The sequence below is a fragment of the Montipora capricornis genome, chromosome 10 (genome assembly GCF_036669925.1).
Source record: "Montipora capricornis isolate CH-2021 chromosome 10, ASM3666992v2, whole genome shotgun sequence".
NCBI classification, from domain to species: domain Eukaryota; kingdom Metazoa; phylum Cnidaria; class Anthozoa; order Scleractinia; family Acroporidae; genus Montipora; species Montipora capricornis.
In genome coordinates this window covers 2,608,001-2,623,000 of record NC_090892.1, presented here as the reverse complement: position 1 = coordinate 2,623,000, position 15,000 = coordinate 2,608,001, and the positions used below count along the sequence as shown (strand labels likewise).

The 15,000-nt window shown below is 36.6% G+C and overlaps 1 protein-coding gene across 2 annotated transcripts in view; it reads right to left on the bottom strand.

Moving 5' to 3' along the window:
* LOC138022077 (1,4-alpha-glucan-branching enzyme-like) overlaps positions 1–15,000 on the bottom strand; it is a 21,597-nt gene that overhangs the window by 2,052 nt on the left and 4,545 nt on the right. For both annotated transcript variants that reach the window (XM_068869098.1, XM_068869099.1), the window contains 10 exons: positions 12,912–13,000; positions 11,446–11,612; positions 9,120–9,235; positions 7,752–8,104; positions 6,060–6,269; positions 5,710–5,953; positions 4,409–4,507; positions 2,759–2,994; positions 1,873–2,104; positions 625–755 (listed from right to left, as the gene is read on the bottom strand). In XM_068869098.1, the coding sequence (XP_068725199.1) occupies positions 625–755; positions 1,873–2,104; positions 2,759–2,994; positions 4,409–4,507; positions 5,710–5,953; positions 6,060–6,269; positions 7,752–8,104; positions 9,120–9,235; positions 11,446–11,612; positions 12,912–13,000 (1,877 nt within the window). The remainder of the gene's footprint in view (positions 1–624; positions 756–1,872; positions 2,105–2,758; positions 2,995–4,408; positions 4,508–5,709; positions 5,954–6,059; positions 6,270–7,751; positions 8,105–9,119; positions 9,236–11,445; positions 11,613–12,911; positions 13,001–15,000) is intronic.

The following is a 15,000-nucleotide window of genomic DNA, read 5'->3' as shown; positions in this document are numbered from 1 at the left end:
GAAAATTTAAATAAAAACGTACATTGCAAAATGATGAGAATGTAGAAAATTATGAATATTTGTTAAAAAGAATGTTGTATTGTCCAGGTAAAGGGCACGAATTGTTATTTGCGTTAGGTGTCACTGTGGTATTAATTTTCAGCTAAGTCTTGTAGGTGATAAAAATATCTCTTTAGACAGTCTTTATATACTAGAAATGTGTCTCAAAGGCTTTTCGCATAATTGCTCCTTGGGTGCCCTTGTGCTTTATCAACCGAGCTATGAAGCCACACAGTTGGGAGCCAAAGAGTTAATTAATTAATTAATTAAATAGTCAAGGTGGCACAAGTCTCCTACAGCTTAGTGTTGGGGATATCAGAGATTCCCGTTCAGGGGTTAAATATTTTTTCAGAGTACATATACCCGAATTACCTAGAAATGAATCTCTTCAACAGAATTTTCATCACTTCCTGTTGTTTCACTACCTTGTGGCGGTGATTACGCGACAAGGGTGTTTGCAACTTTAGCCTCCTGCATGGCTTTACCGCAACAGATGCTACCAATAACTGTAGCCCTGTTGATCAAGTCTCATAGGAAATACGCGTGCACAATTTGAACACTGTAAACATTCATAAGAAAGGATACTTTCCAGCAACACTGGCACCAATTCTGTAATCTGCGAAGCTCTTGCTTGTGTGAAAGTTGAACACCCACAAGAGGGGTCCTCTTTCAAATACAATCAATTTATCATCTTCGTGATGTAAGCTAACATAGGCCTACAAAATAAATAAAATTGACACTTACATCACAGCCAAACACCTGTAAAAAGAGTGTGAGTAATGTAAGATTTGTGAGCAAAACAAATCTGACCATCAAATGGGAAAAGCACTCTACGATAATTACAGCTGAACAGCTCAACTCAAAGATCCTTATTTTGCAACAGCTGGCTGGAAAATCTTTCCCTTGGGAGCGAATGCGAGACCCTTCAGGAATACAGATGCTTGCAGGAAGCCCACAAAGGGAACCCACAGGGCCCTCACAGTCATCATGTTTAAGACTCCAGATTGTTTAAAATTTAATGGTTTGACGCATGGATTTCCTTTGACCATGAGCTCTTTCCATCCAGATGGACACCACTAGACCGATTCCGCTAACTCAATGTTATACCCAATTCAAATCCTTTGAGAGTAAAACGTTTTGTTCCAAGTATTTCCATATCATTTAAATGTGAATGCTACATTATCATGCAAATGAAACACACAAAGAACCTTAACCCCAAGAGATTTGAATTGGGTACAACAATGAGTTAGTCTCAACAGTCTAGAGATGTTACATGTATATACCAACCGGCCATGGCAGGGTCCCAATACTCTCTAAATTGCTTTTCATATTCTTTGATACTTGCAAGCAGTAAAAAAACAACCACTTAATTGCTTGAAGAGTAGTCCCATTTTTGGGTAGCAAAAGAGACAAACGTCCTTTACTTGGTTTGATTGGATAATTTAATATGCCAAATCATGAAATGACTATCACTTATAAACTTATCCCTAACTGTTCAGTATCCCATGTATCCAATCAATCGTGAAGATCGTATTCCTCCAAAAATTACTGCCATCTTTTTTTTCTACCAGAACTAGTGCAATTCGTTAAAAATGGAGAGAGCAACAACATATCTACTAAAGTGGGTAGGGGGTGGGGCATCAGATTGCAGAGGTGTGTGATCTAGAGGATTGAACTGGAAGTAGAGGACGGTGAAAAGTCTATAGTATGTTCATCCCCCTATTTTAAAAACCAGGATTGCAGCCAAATATTTGGCGCAGAGATGCTAAATGAGCTTTCACTGAAAAAATTCACCTACAAAGCCAAACACTAATGATGATCAATGTAACCCACCTGAGGTGATTCCAGCCAATGATATTTCTCCTCAAGATGCATCATGGCCTGATCAAATGCATTCAGATATCTGTATCGTAACAAGTGATCATCTACAAGATTCCACTGTCTGCGTGCATAATGATAACTGCAGTTATTCCCTGCTCTTGGAAAGTCAAGCCACTCAGGATGTCCAAACTCGTTGCCGATGAAATTAAGGTAGCCTTCACCACCAAGACCAAAGGTTATAAGCCTGATAGGAAAAAAACTAGATGTGCTGAGCTTGAAATGACAAAATTGTTTCACAGTCAAACTGACATAATTGAAATAAAGGTAAATGTGGCAGCTTTCATAAGTTGGCTTTTACTTGCTATTGTTCTATGTCATGTTGTTTGGCCAGCCATTCACATTGTATGTCACAAAAATGCACTTTCCGCACAAATCTTTCATCTTGGAACACTTACACTGTAACAATCAGTTTCCATATTAGGTCATACGGTACAATGTAAATGAGCTGATAACCGAGATTGAGTGAACCAATCACAAAGGTAGAACTGAAGACATGCATGAACATCAACACTTTTAAGAAATTGCAGAAGACATTTTCATCTAAAGATGCCTACTTGCAGTAGTTATAAAAATAATGTGCATTTTTTATTTTTTATTCATTTACTTATTTATTCCTCTTTTCTATACATTTCACATTTTCATCTTTGTAAATACCTATTTTTCATTTACATAATTTTTGATTTTCTTTTATCAAGATTGTGAAGCGCTATAGAGTAATATATATAGCACTATATAAATGTAATAAATTATTATTATTATTATTATTATTATTATTATTATTATTATTATCATCATCATCATCATAAAATTTAATATCCAAGGTTGAAAATTTAATAACCTGATCATTTTGTGTAATGCCAATCCTCTCTCAATAATTGGTGTGTTTGGTGTTGTTTCTGACATAAACCAATACATTTCCTTGTCCATCAACCAGAATGCAATAGTTTTGTCTCCAACCAGAGCTTGATCATGGGACTCAGCATAAGTAATGGTTTTCTCGTTATGCCGGCGATTGATCAGAGTCCACACAATATCCCACATTGGCCAATCTTCATCTTTTCGTTCTTTCAGGATCTAAGTAAAATACATTGTATATCAATATATCAATATATCAATATATATATATATATATATATATATATATATATATATAGCGCAAGTAGGGGGTTCCAGTTAGCTGCAGAGTGCTCGATACGTGAAGTAGAGCGAATATAACGTTTAGAAGAAAGACAACTTCACAGCGTAGCGACTTCAAGTTTCATGTTTGATTGATGATTGTCCAAACATGAAACTTGAAGTCGCTACGCTGTGAAGTTGTCTTTCTTCTAAACGTTATATATATATATAGTTTGCAGTGGAAGGAGGCTTTTTCCACCAGATTTTGCTTCTCTGGGGCTGGTTGCTCGAAGCCCAGGTAACGCTAACCGTTGGTTAAAGTTGGTTAGCGCAAACATTTCGAGCAACCCAGGCCTGATGAGGAAGGATTATTATTGTGCTGTAGATGTTTCTGTGGAAAAGAGCCGAGCAAGAAAAACCTAGAGCAAACAATAAAATTAACAATATTATAATCTAGTCTATTACCTCTAGATCCTCTTTCCTTTAAGTCAGTTGCCATTTTAATGCATGACGTCTCAAATAATCTATCGCCACCCCAAGTAAGTAATTTATTTCATTACCAACATAATATTCATTCATACCGGTATATCACAAGATCATCAAAAAGAGGTAACTTCTTTCTCAAATATTTTAAAATAGACAAGCAAATTATGTCTTTTTCAAGGAATGGTGTTAGAATCTGGAATAGCTTACATTTGTATCTAATGAATTTCGTCAAATGCCTAAAACGAAATTTAAAGGCAACATTCACAATATGCTCCTCCAGAAACTCTCGGAGGCAAATGAATATATTGATTTATTGGATTTAAATATACCTTGAAAATTAAACCGAACTTATTATATTTGCATTATCCTTCCAGCTTCTCGTGTAATTTGTTTAATTTCCTATGAACTTTGCTTTGTTTTGTTTTTTTTTTCTCAATGCTAAACTGGTCAATATCCAATTATTCTTATTATTTTATTTTCCCTTTTCTTTTTCCCTTGCTTTTTCGGTTTCATTACCTAATTCATACCTCATACTTTCTGTGCGCCAAACCACTGCTCGCCTTGAATAGCTGTAGCTAACTGCGAGCAGTGGTACATCACATTTTTTATGTTGCAAACTTTGAAATAAACTTGTAATAAATAAGCTTAAAAAAATAATAATAATAATGAGTTGAAGTTCATATTGCCAAGTTAATCAAATTGACACCTCTGACGTCACCAACCACCCACATGTGACATGCCCAAATAATTTATCTCTCCGAAAATGCCCAAACCTGCCCGTAAAATATGGCAAGCACAGTCACTCCTGTAGTATAGTCTAAGCTCCTCTTCCCAACAGAATATCAAATTAAATATGAGGAGGGGCTTCCTGATAAAAAATCATCACCTTGATCCACAAGTCAGGTGTAGCCATGCCGAGGCGATAATCAAATCCCGTGCCTCCCTCTGTGATTGGACGGCACAATCCTGGCATTCCAGATACTTCCTAAGTTTTTATGACAAAAGGAGAATGATACACATAAGTCATTTCTAGTTAATAGCCATGGTCACACTGCAGACTTTTTACCTAGGTAAACTAGACTTACTGACAGTTTACATGTACCTTGGGAAACTGATTTTTTTCAGTGTGCCCAACTTTTCCCCAAGTAATTTACCTTGGGGAAATTTTATCGTCCAGAGCTTGGATACAATGTATGTATGTATGTTTCCCTTGACAGCTACTCCAAAGCATTACCTAGGGAAAATTCATTTCCCCAGGTACTTAACCAATAAAAGCTCGTCCATGAATGTCTTAATGACAGATCCGGACATACAACACTCTATGAGGTCATCTAGTAAACCTTTTTGCCATCAGTTAAATTTCTTTTATTACTGCAAAGTGCAAAGACGATGGCACAATTGAGAGCAAGTGTTTTTGTTTAGAATTTGAAATTTCACTCCAGTCTTAGGTGGATTTGTCATTTTATTTTTCACCAAGGAACTGTTTTTGTTGCAGAAACAGTTTGTTTTCTCAAGACGAGCCACAACAAGGTTATTACAACGGCTTACTGTTCAACTATCCACGCAAGGAAAGCCATCCAGAACCAGATCTCTCTTTTCCCACTCTGGCAAACCAAGGGTAGTGTGACCTTTCAAGATTTTTTCACCTAGGTAAAATGAATTTACCTTTGGCAATTTTGCCCTCAGTAAATTTGGTTTTACCTTGATAAAAGTCAGCAGTGTTACCAGGGATATGTGCTTTCAAAATCAACCTACTCTAACTCAACAAAACTATCATTCATGTTGATATCTGATGTAGATTAGAATGAAACTCAGGTAAAAAGATGTCAACCTTTGGCTTCGTCAATGTAAGTAATAATTATCATTCTGTTAAAGGTTCAAGTCATTCTGACTGAGGTTTTATTTTTAAGTACTGGATATATATGTACCTATACAAATATCTGGGAAAAAGAAATTGACCATCTTTCAGTTTGGTAAAAGTTGCAGAAAATACTAATTTTTAGCCTGAAAGACTTGCAGACCTTGTGGTTATTCCAGAATAAAACCAGTACCCCTTTTTCCAATTAAGTAAAATTCAATTCTAAATAAGGGGAAAAATATAAGAAAGAAGTTGTTACTGTTGCTGTATTTCTGTGTCGGACAGCAGATTATTGATCACTGCATTCTCAAGAAAAAATCAACAATTACCTCTGCAATTGTGATGACACCAGGATAAAGAGAATGCAACATGTCATTGGCTAACATGAGATAAATAAGTGACTCAGTATCCACCCCAAGTCCAAAATAATCAGGATAGTCACCACCAAAGCCATGTCCAAGGCCATGATCATGGTATATCATGGATGTTACACCATCAAATCGGAAACCATCAAACTGATAATATTCCATGTACCATCGAAGATTGGATAGAAGGAATCTCAACACTTCCCACCTGAGCCGTAAACAGACAGAAATAGTGTCAAACGTAAAGTGGAATAATTTCTGTATACATGTACTAGTAAAACACATAATCTCGACATCTGCAAATTCAAACTTACTTTGTGTAGTCAAACAATCTGCTGTCCCAGAGAGTGTGGAATCCACGGCCATTACCATGAAAATAGCATGTTTGTGTGCCATCAAATTCATTTAAACCATCCATTACATTCTTAGCTGCATGACTGTGTACCACATCCAAGAGAACTAAAATTCCATTGCCATGAGCAACGTCAATAAGTTCTTTTAATTCATCTGGTGTTCCATAACGACTGAGAGACAACAGAGGAAATCAATAATGTAATTGCATAGGAATTGCCTGGTGGTAATGAGATGAAGTTGCCTGGTGATGTGGCTTCTAGAATCTGATCCTACTCATGACAATTACTGTTAACTCCATCTTACTCTTTTCCATACCAAAACTATAATCACTATTCAACAAGGCATATAATCACATGTATCCATTGTAAGGAATTGACTTGAAAAGATAAACAATACTGTTTTGGTGATGGAATTTCATGAACATCTTGCCTTTATACTCAGATCTCGGCATCATCATGCACAGGATTTTCTTGATGCTATGGCCTAAATCGTTTTAATGCTGGATACATGTAACTATATCCAGTGGATAAACCACCATACAGAGTATAAATACACTTGAGGACGGTGCCTAAGTTATTGTTATTGAGCATGTGTACTGCGCATCTCGAGATACATGAACTCGGGTTGATGCTTACTAATACAGGGTTATTTTTGAGCAATTTAAAACTATCCCGACAAAGAAGATCTTAGCAAGTACGGTACTCTTGGTATCCAAAAAGAAAATTGGGGGTAACTATGAATTTGAGAGATAATTGATCTTCAATTATTTTCAGAAGGAATGCCATAAATTACTTTGTATTTTATAGCTTTTTACAAACATTATTCATGAATTATCTATGAAAAATGCATGGATACCCCCTACTTTGTTTTTGGATTTCAATAACACTTGTTAAGATCTACATGATTGTACAAACTGGGGCAAAAATACCTTTGAATTGGTAGGCACCATCCTTAACAGGTCGACCAAGGTTTTCAAACAGGCCATTAATGAGATACACTAAGTAGAGTTTGCTATACCACACATGTCAAGCAAATACAATCTTTGCACAGACTGAAATTATTGTCAGATGGTAACTTGGATAAATTTATGTGACCTTTGAAAAACTGGTGCATGACCAGTGTTCAAATCTCAGTGTGACTATCAACAGGATACGTTGTCCAAGTTGCTGGATTTAACTCTGCCACACTTTAATTGAAACGCCAAACAGATTTCCCCCCTCCAGTTGGGTTTTCTTAGCATGTTGTGTATTACCAATTCCGTAAAGTTTTTTCCCCTGTCCATTGTTTGTAAAGCACATTTGATTATAATTTATTCACAAAGACACAGTTACGTAGCAGGGATGGAGCATTGGTGAGAGGGTCACTCATCTCCCACCAATGTGGCCCAGGTTTGATTCCCGGGTGTCAGATGTGGGTTGAACTTGTTGGTTCTCCGTATCTGAGAGGTTTTCTTCCAGGTAGATGTACTTCAGTTTTCCTCCCTCCTAAAAAAAAGCCTACAATCTGACATGAGTTGATTTGATTTACGGTACAATGTCCCCTGCAATAGTGCCCCATGACCAGATGCAGTTGACACTTGTTATTACTAAGTAGCACTACACAAATTACAATTAAATCCCTCCATCTCACTGGCATTTTCATATGTCACGTACCTTGAAGCTGCAAAGAAATTTGTGACTTGATAACCAAAACAGGCATAGTAAGCATGTTCCATAACAGCCATAAGCTGTATGCAGTTATATCCTAGCTTCTTTATTCTTGGAATAACATTATATGTAAAATCTTTGTAACTAGCAACTTTAGCTTCTGAAGAGGCTATGCCAACATGACATTCATAAATTCTCAAGCCCGAAGTTTTCCTGGGTCTGCTGTGTTGCCATTGGTAGGGCTGTGGTGGATCCCAATGCACACCCTCATAAAGTATATCATTTTCAGGGCAAACAGCATAACGAATCCATGGTGATATACGATCAGCTAAGTCTCCATTCTCGAGCTGAATTGCAACCTGCAAAAAAAACTCTAGTTACTACAACGGTATTTCTTTTGCAAGTCTGCTGCTTTTCTCATGATCTCCAAATGTATACTACGTAACTATATTAGTGAGTGTTATAGGATCAGCAACTCACAAAAATAGCTGTGGCAACATCTATCATAATTAATTTTATCTTTGAAACCTTTCAAATGTAAACAAACTTCTAACTGAAACCCAGAGTACAATTCTATGAAATTGCCAATCGACTGTCACTTGTGACTTGCCAATCAAACTTTATCTTGATTTCACTCAAGCTAGCATACATGTACTTCGTCGCAATGAACACTTAACATTGTACCCTGACAATGGCACCATAATTGTGATGAAATACTGGATTATATAGTTTATTTTTACATGACTTTGATTGTTTATGTCGTAACTAACCATTTCTGCAAAACTCCAGTTGAAAACTCTCCCTTAATTAGATAAACTGAAATTAATCCCTTTTGCCTCTAAGAATTCAAAGTTCCTTAATCACCTGGTATTAACTCTGTAATGATCTTCTTGGAAGGCAAGAGGTTAAAGAGGATGCTCATATAGTTTTTAAGAAGACATATATAGATAAAAATAATTATAATAAATTAATAATCACTTTAGGTCTCAAGATTATTTAGCCAACCACCAGTGCTCTGCTAATGGGAGAAACTACAAATCTATTAAAATCAGAACAAATCAAATCAAATGTTGGTTTTTGAGGAGAGAGGACAACCGGAGTACCCAGGTAAAAACCTCTAGAAGCAGAGTAGAGAACCAACAAACTCAACCCATATATCGCGTCAAATCCGGGAGTCTATCTCGGGCCACATTGGTGGAAGACTGATGCTCTCACCACTGTACCAGCCCTGCACCCCTAAATGTATTTAAATTCCATACATTACACAAGTACAAGTTCAGTTCCTAAACATTACCATTGCTACTTTTTTCATCAAATAGGTAATATTTACATGTTATATGAAGTAAGCAATGCAGTTTTAATGATCACTCTCACCTTTACTTTAGATCCATGGGGGATTGGGGAAGTACCATCCTCCTTATATGGTATTGTAAGCTCCCACACACCAAATTCGTTCTTTGTACAAGGATGTGAAGTCCTGGACCAACCATCTAAAAAACAAAACTTCTTGCTTTCACCAGCTTTCAAACTGTTACCCTGTGTGATGCAGACCACCTAACTCAGTTAAGGACACCAAAATACAAATATAATTTAAGATCATGCAACTTTAGGTTATCACAGTAGTTCTGAATTTCCGACTAACAAATAATTTTTAGTGAAGTCAAGTATAAGATAATAGATTTATAAGGAGTTGTAAAAATTAATTAACAAATTTCATTTGGTAAGATCTGCTCAACATTGCTGAAGAAATGAGAAGCTTATTAATCTTTTGTGAGAGTATTACAGTGCATTTCACAAAACTTTTGACAGGCGATTTGCGAAGTTCGTTGTGAATTTCATAAATTCCCTTCAAACTTGGGAATTTCATTACGTAACTGTCAATCAAACAGCGAACTTTGAAACGAACTTGGGAACTTCACTCTGGACATCGTGGGAATGAACACTGAACACTCATCACAAAAAATGCATTGTCCACGCAAGCTGTTAAATACTGGAAAAGTATATTTTCATTTTCAAGAGTCAGTGATTCCTGTGGAATAACGCTGAATTTCTTGAAAGAATATATACCAAGATCTTGCGTTAGGCTGCGGCTACTGCGAAAGTGATTGATGCACGCGACGGGACATTTTCAGGCAAACATTGGAACGTTATTCTTTACCAGTTTGTTTTGGATTTCACTGCTGTAAATGCTGGGTTGGTAGTTTTACAACACTCCATATAATTATTCACATCATTCAGCACGCGCTGACCCAGTGATATTTCTTCATTTGTTGTCTTCGATATTCCCTCTTGGAACGAAATATCAACAATTTTGGCAATAGTTTGTTTGGGAAGTCTCAGTTCATGTCCTATTTGAGATGGTCCTTTTCATTCTAACCAGCTTTCAATAATTTTCTGCGGAAACAAAACTTGGAAATGCCTTTCCTTGTACGGTGAAGGCACTCATTTCAAAACAACAACCGAGAGCAATGGTGAAATTACTTCGCCACATTCCCAAGAAGCTCGGCGCGAAATTCCCAAGTTCGTTTCAAAGTTTGCCATTTGATTGACAGTTACGTATTGAAATTCCCAAGTTTGAAGCGAACTTATGAAATTTACCACGAACTTTGAAAATCACCTGTCAAAAGTTTTGTGAAATACACTGCAATATAAAATAATTGTATTTTGTGTTCCTTGGCAGATTTATGGTACCATACCATAACCATTATTAGCACCAGTATTTAGACATACATTTGAACTTCTCCCACAAAGTTCAATTGTTACTGCAGTTATACATGTATTAGAGAGAGTACTTAATAAGCTTCAAATTTCTGCAGCAAACAGGAAATGTTGAGCAGAAATTTGCAGTTTGATCTTACCAAATGAAGCCTGTTGGATTTCAGTTTTTTTATAGTCCATTGAACGTGCTAAAAGTAATAAATAAGCTAGAGTAGGAGGATATTGTCATGGACATAAGACAAGCAACTGCCTTGTTTTCACCTAATTTTGCTGTTGAGAGCAACTAAAAGTTAATTCTCTCCATTACTTACCCTGGACTCAGAGGTTTTTCTTGAGCCGCGAGAAAGCTGCAAAGCAGCAAAGATGAGTCGCGAAACCATGAGAACAGAAAATGAATGGACTTTCATGCACATGCCAGGGTCAGGATCTGACCCTCAGGCTTGGATTGGCTGATATTTTTACAAACATGCAAATCAGTATGACCGGTTCATTTGATTGGCAATACCTAGGGGGCAAGTGATTGCTAAGCTGCCATTGGTCCCTTTTGTAATTATCAATTGACAAGTTTGACAGCTGGCATGTGCATGAAAGTGAGATTCAAGTCCAAGGTAACCAGAGGTTTTTCTCTTCTCGCTGCTTCATGACTCGTCTTCACCGCTTTGCGGGTCTCTCGCAGCTCAAGAAAAATCTCTCGGACCAGGGTATCCATTACTAGCATTAATAATATTCTGTTCCAGTTTCCAGAAGGATGATTCAGTCTTTATGGAATCTACCCACACAGTTCTTCTGCTAATACAGACAACTCAAAATTCAAGTCAACTGATAATGATAAAGGGTACAATTACAATACTGCTCAAAAGTATGCAAGTTCCCAGTTTCTCACAAGATGAGAGTAGAAATTCTGCTTTCCCAAGCTGCCGTAAATGACATGTGACTTCCACATGCACGTGGAGTCATTAACCCATGAATATCCCATACTTACTGAAATCTCCGATGAGGTACACGCCTCTGGCTCCAGGCGCCCACTCTCTGTATGTCACACCCTCATATGTTCTGTTAATTCCAAATTTCTCATAACCTCTTGAAAACTTTTCCAAACTACCTTCACTCTCTTCTATCCGTCTCTTGAGACTACAAAATTCCTTGTATCTGTACAACAAAAGTACCTCAGATTAATTTTCGTAGTATTCATTACAGTTGTTGTCATCAACTGTTTTGACACAACAGGCCCATTCTCCAATAATTTTCTATTCAAAGGAAATTATGATTTTAAATGTATTCTTCCTATTTCTTTTAGTAAAGTACATGAATGATACAAAAAGAGTGTGAGTATAATTAACAGCTGTAGAATATGATCTCAATTTAATATGATGTCATAGCGGAGCTCGGCGCGCGCGCACAGAGCACCATGATTTGTTAATAAAATATGGCAACCCATCGATGTGAGAAATCTTGGTTTACAGCCATGACATCGTCAACGGTCTGTACATAGGTACGTCCACCCCTCCATGTATGCCAATGTGACCAGTATCATGCTAGTTTACAGCATACATCTTTGATATTGGGCATCCATATTTTGATGAATTGACTCCTGTCAAAACAAGGTATCCGCTGACCATGACCATATCGTGGGCTCAACCCAGGTTAACTCACCTGAACATACATGAAGGCAAGGCTTCATTTTTTGCGCGCTTTCTGTGCCTCAACGCGGCTACACAGCCATACTACATCAAAGAAAGTTCTTACACAGTCAATGCTTTTCGTGTTCAGGGGGAAAACGGGTTGGAAGATGGTGTCTTTCTGCATTTTGTGCTGGTTTCAATCTAGGTTGACATATCATGAGATCTGAGATTCGCACTGGTGGCTGCGCAGTTATTCAAGTCAAGCATCGGCGGGATGTAAACTTAAAGCGGAGTGTTTATTTTTAATTTGCTTAGAGCTGCTTTTTTCTCTGTATTGCAATTTTTGACATATCTTTAGAAACTCTGATAAGACTACATGATCCCTGGAGGACCTATGTCTAGAACAGAAACGAAAGGAGAGCGAAAGAGAACGACAACGACAAAACAGAATACCAGTAATATCCCTGGTTTCTGTAGCATGAAGCAACTAGGAGTATTTCTACTCGCCCCTGGATGGGACGCTAGTCCCATCAAATTTGCCAGTGGAGAGAGGAACTGTGAGAGTAAACTGTCTTGCGCAAGAACACAACACAATGTTTCCAGCCAGGACCCGAACCTCTACCACTTGATCCAGAGTCAGGTACACTAACCATGAGGTCATGAGGCCATCGCAGATACATGTACTTTAAATCCCCCACCCCCACTACCCTCCAAGATGCCTGTTGGTTGACAATGCTAGCATTTTTATCCAGAGATTAACACCCTAAAGATTTCATCAAGCAACTTAATAACATGTACATTTTCAGACAGAGAGCATAGACTTCACCTTCTCTCAATCTCAGTTTGGTAAGGTTTAACATAAGGATCATCATGAAGGAATCTGGAGAAGTGTGGAACAACTTGGTCATCCACCATCTGGAAAAACAGAATAAATAAAAAAGTGAGATAGAGAATTCCAAAGTAAGTATTACTAGTTTAAATTTTAGCCCTGAGTACTCTTTTTTGTAGTGCACTGATTATACATTCCATAATATTTTAACAAAATTTCAAGGCCAGATTGATTATCACAAATTGAAAAATTCCCATGGATGGCCCTTAATCTTCAAGTTTGCTTCAAGAACAGCCTGACTCACAATTATTAATAATTTTATCAATATAACTTTATAGGTAAATTATTAAACCTTTGTAAGTACTGTAGTTCCGTAGAAGTTTTAACACGTCATTAGAAAAACCGTAACTGAAGTTTTAACATGTCATTAGAAAAACCGTAAAGTGAAGTAGTTACATATTACATCACATTAATTAAGTTTAAAATCAAATTGCCAAAATGAAGTTACCCTTGTCAAACTTAATCATTAACAAAGTAACATTACACTCACTTGACCCCATAAGGAAAACATGTTATTCCACAGAATGGTGAAATTCGTTAACTTTAAATCAAACTTCTTCCCAGTATTTGCAATGGTACAAAATTTCATGAAAACACAGATATTCAATTAGAATAATGACACTGATAGTTCTCCATCAAGGCCAAAAATATTCCAAGTTCAGGCATACTGTAGCACTGCCATAAAAGTATAAAGAAATCAGTCTACGAAATATTTTTTTAGAATTTAAGCTGTAGAGCCTACCCGAAACTAGTGGCTAATTAGGAATTCACTAGCAATACAAGGTGAGACAAATCAAAATCCCACTCAATGCTGAGTTCTTGAAATACACAGTTAAAAAAAACTTTAAGTCATCTGTCTTCCCTTCAACAGAAAACTCCAACTAGTTGCATTAAATATGTGTACCGTAAATTGTCAGGGGGCCATGTGGCAATGGACGTAACCTGATTGATCATGCAACTTGACTGCAAACAAATTAAGCAAGTCAGAGCACATGATTTGCATAAACACAAAAAGGCTGAAATTTTATATTTGCATTAAACAGAAACATCCTAGTTGTTCTGCAAAAAATATATCAACACAATGACCCAAGGGAGTGAGACTAAATTCACTTAATACATTTCACTCTGTCTACCAAGTAGAGGGGCTAACTACCGTACCTAATTGAGAATATCACCTGATCATATCAAGGATGCAAACATCTTACATGCACTTAACATTAAAAAAGTGATATGAAAATGGAAGTATTAATTTTCGGGTCATTATTTTTAGACAGAAAAACTTAATTAAAATAATAATGAATATTTATACAACAAGCTCACTCAATTTTTGACTTGTCTTGCAGTCACTAAAAATTTACAATTTTTTTTCTGTTTGTTTGCATAATGAATTATAGTGGAGGCTCAGGCGCACAAAGCACATCAGCAGAGCACCATGAGTAAGATTTTTTGGGGATTTAGTACTCTTTACCTTGACTTTCTAATTGGTAAGATTTTTGCTTTTGTTCTAAACTGAAGAGAGCGGGTGTAAAGATTATCACTCAAACGAAAAATGCTGTGAAAGAGATTGCAGTGCATGTAATTTCAGTTTTAGTTGTTGATTAAAATTGTTTGCAAGGCTTATTTCTTTACTCCTGTCAGCTCAGAGGTGTTTGATAACTGTAAACAGTATATGCTAATGCCAATTAATTTTTTACTTTATGCAGTTCTAAGCATAATTATTTATATGTATTTCCATGTATTTCTTTCTGGGGTTAGAAAGGGAAGCTCCACTTTTAGGCTTGGCTAAATCTATGTAATATTATTAGAGAACCAACCACCATAAAAAAAATCAAATCAAGTATCAAGTATTATTTTACTTCACTTTGTAGACATTTCTGCCTCAGAAATATAAGGACTTTTGAAGTAGGTACATAATAATAATTATCATCATCATGATCATCATCATCATCATAATCAAAATTTTATTCTCTAATTATAGTAGAGAATTGTCTTTTAGTAACACAATCATCAATCATAAGTTAAAAAC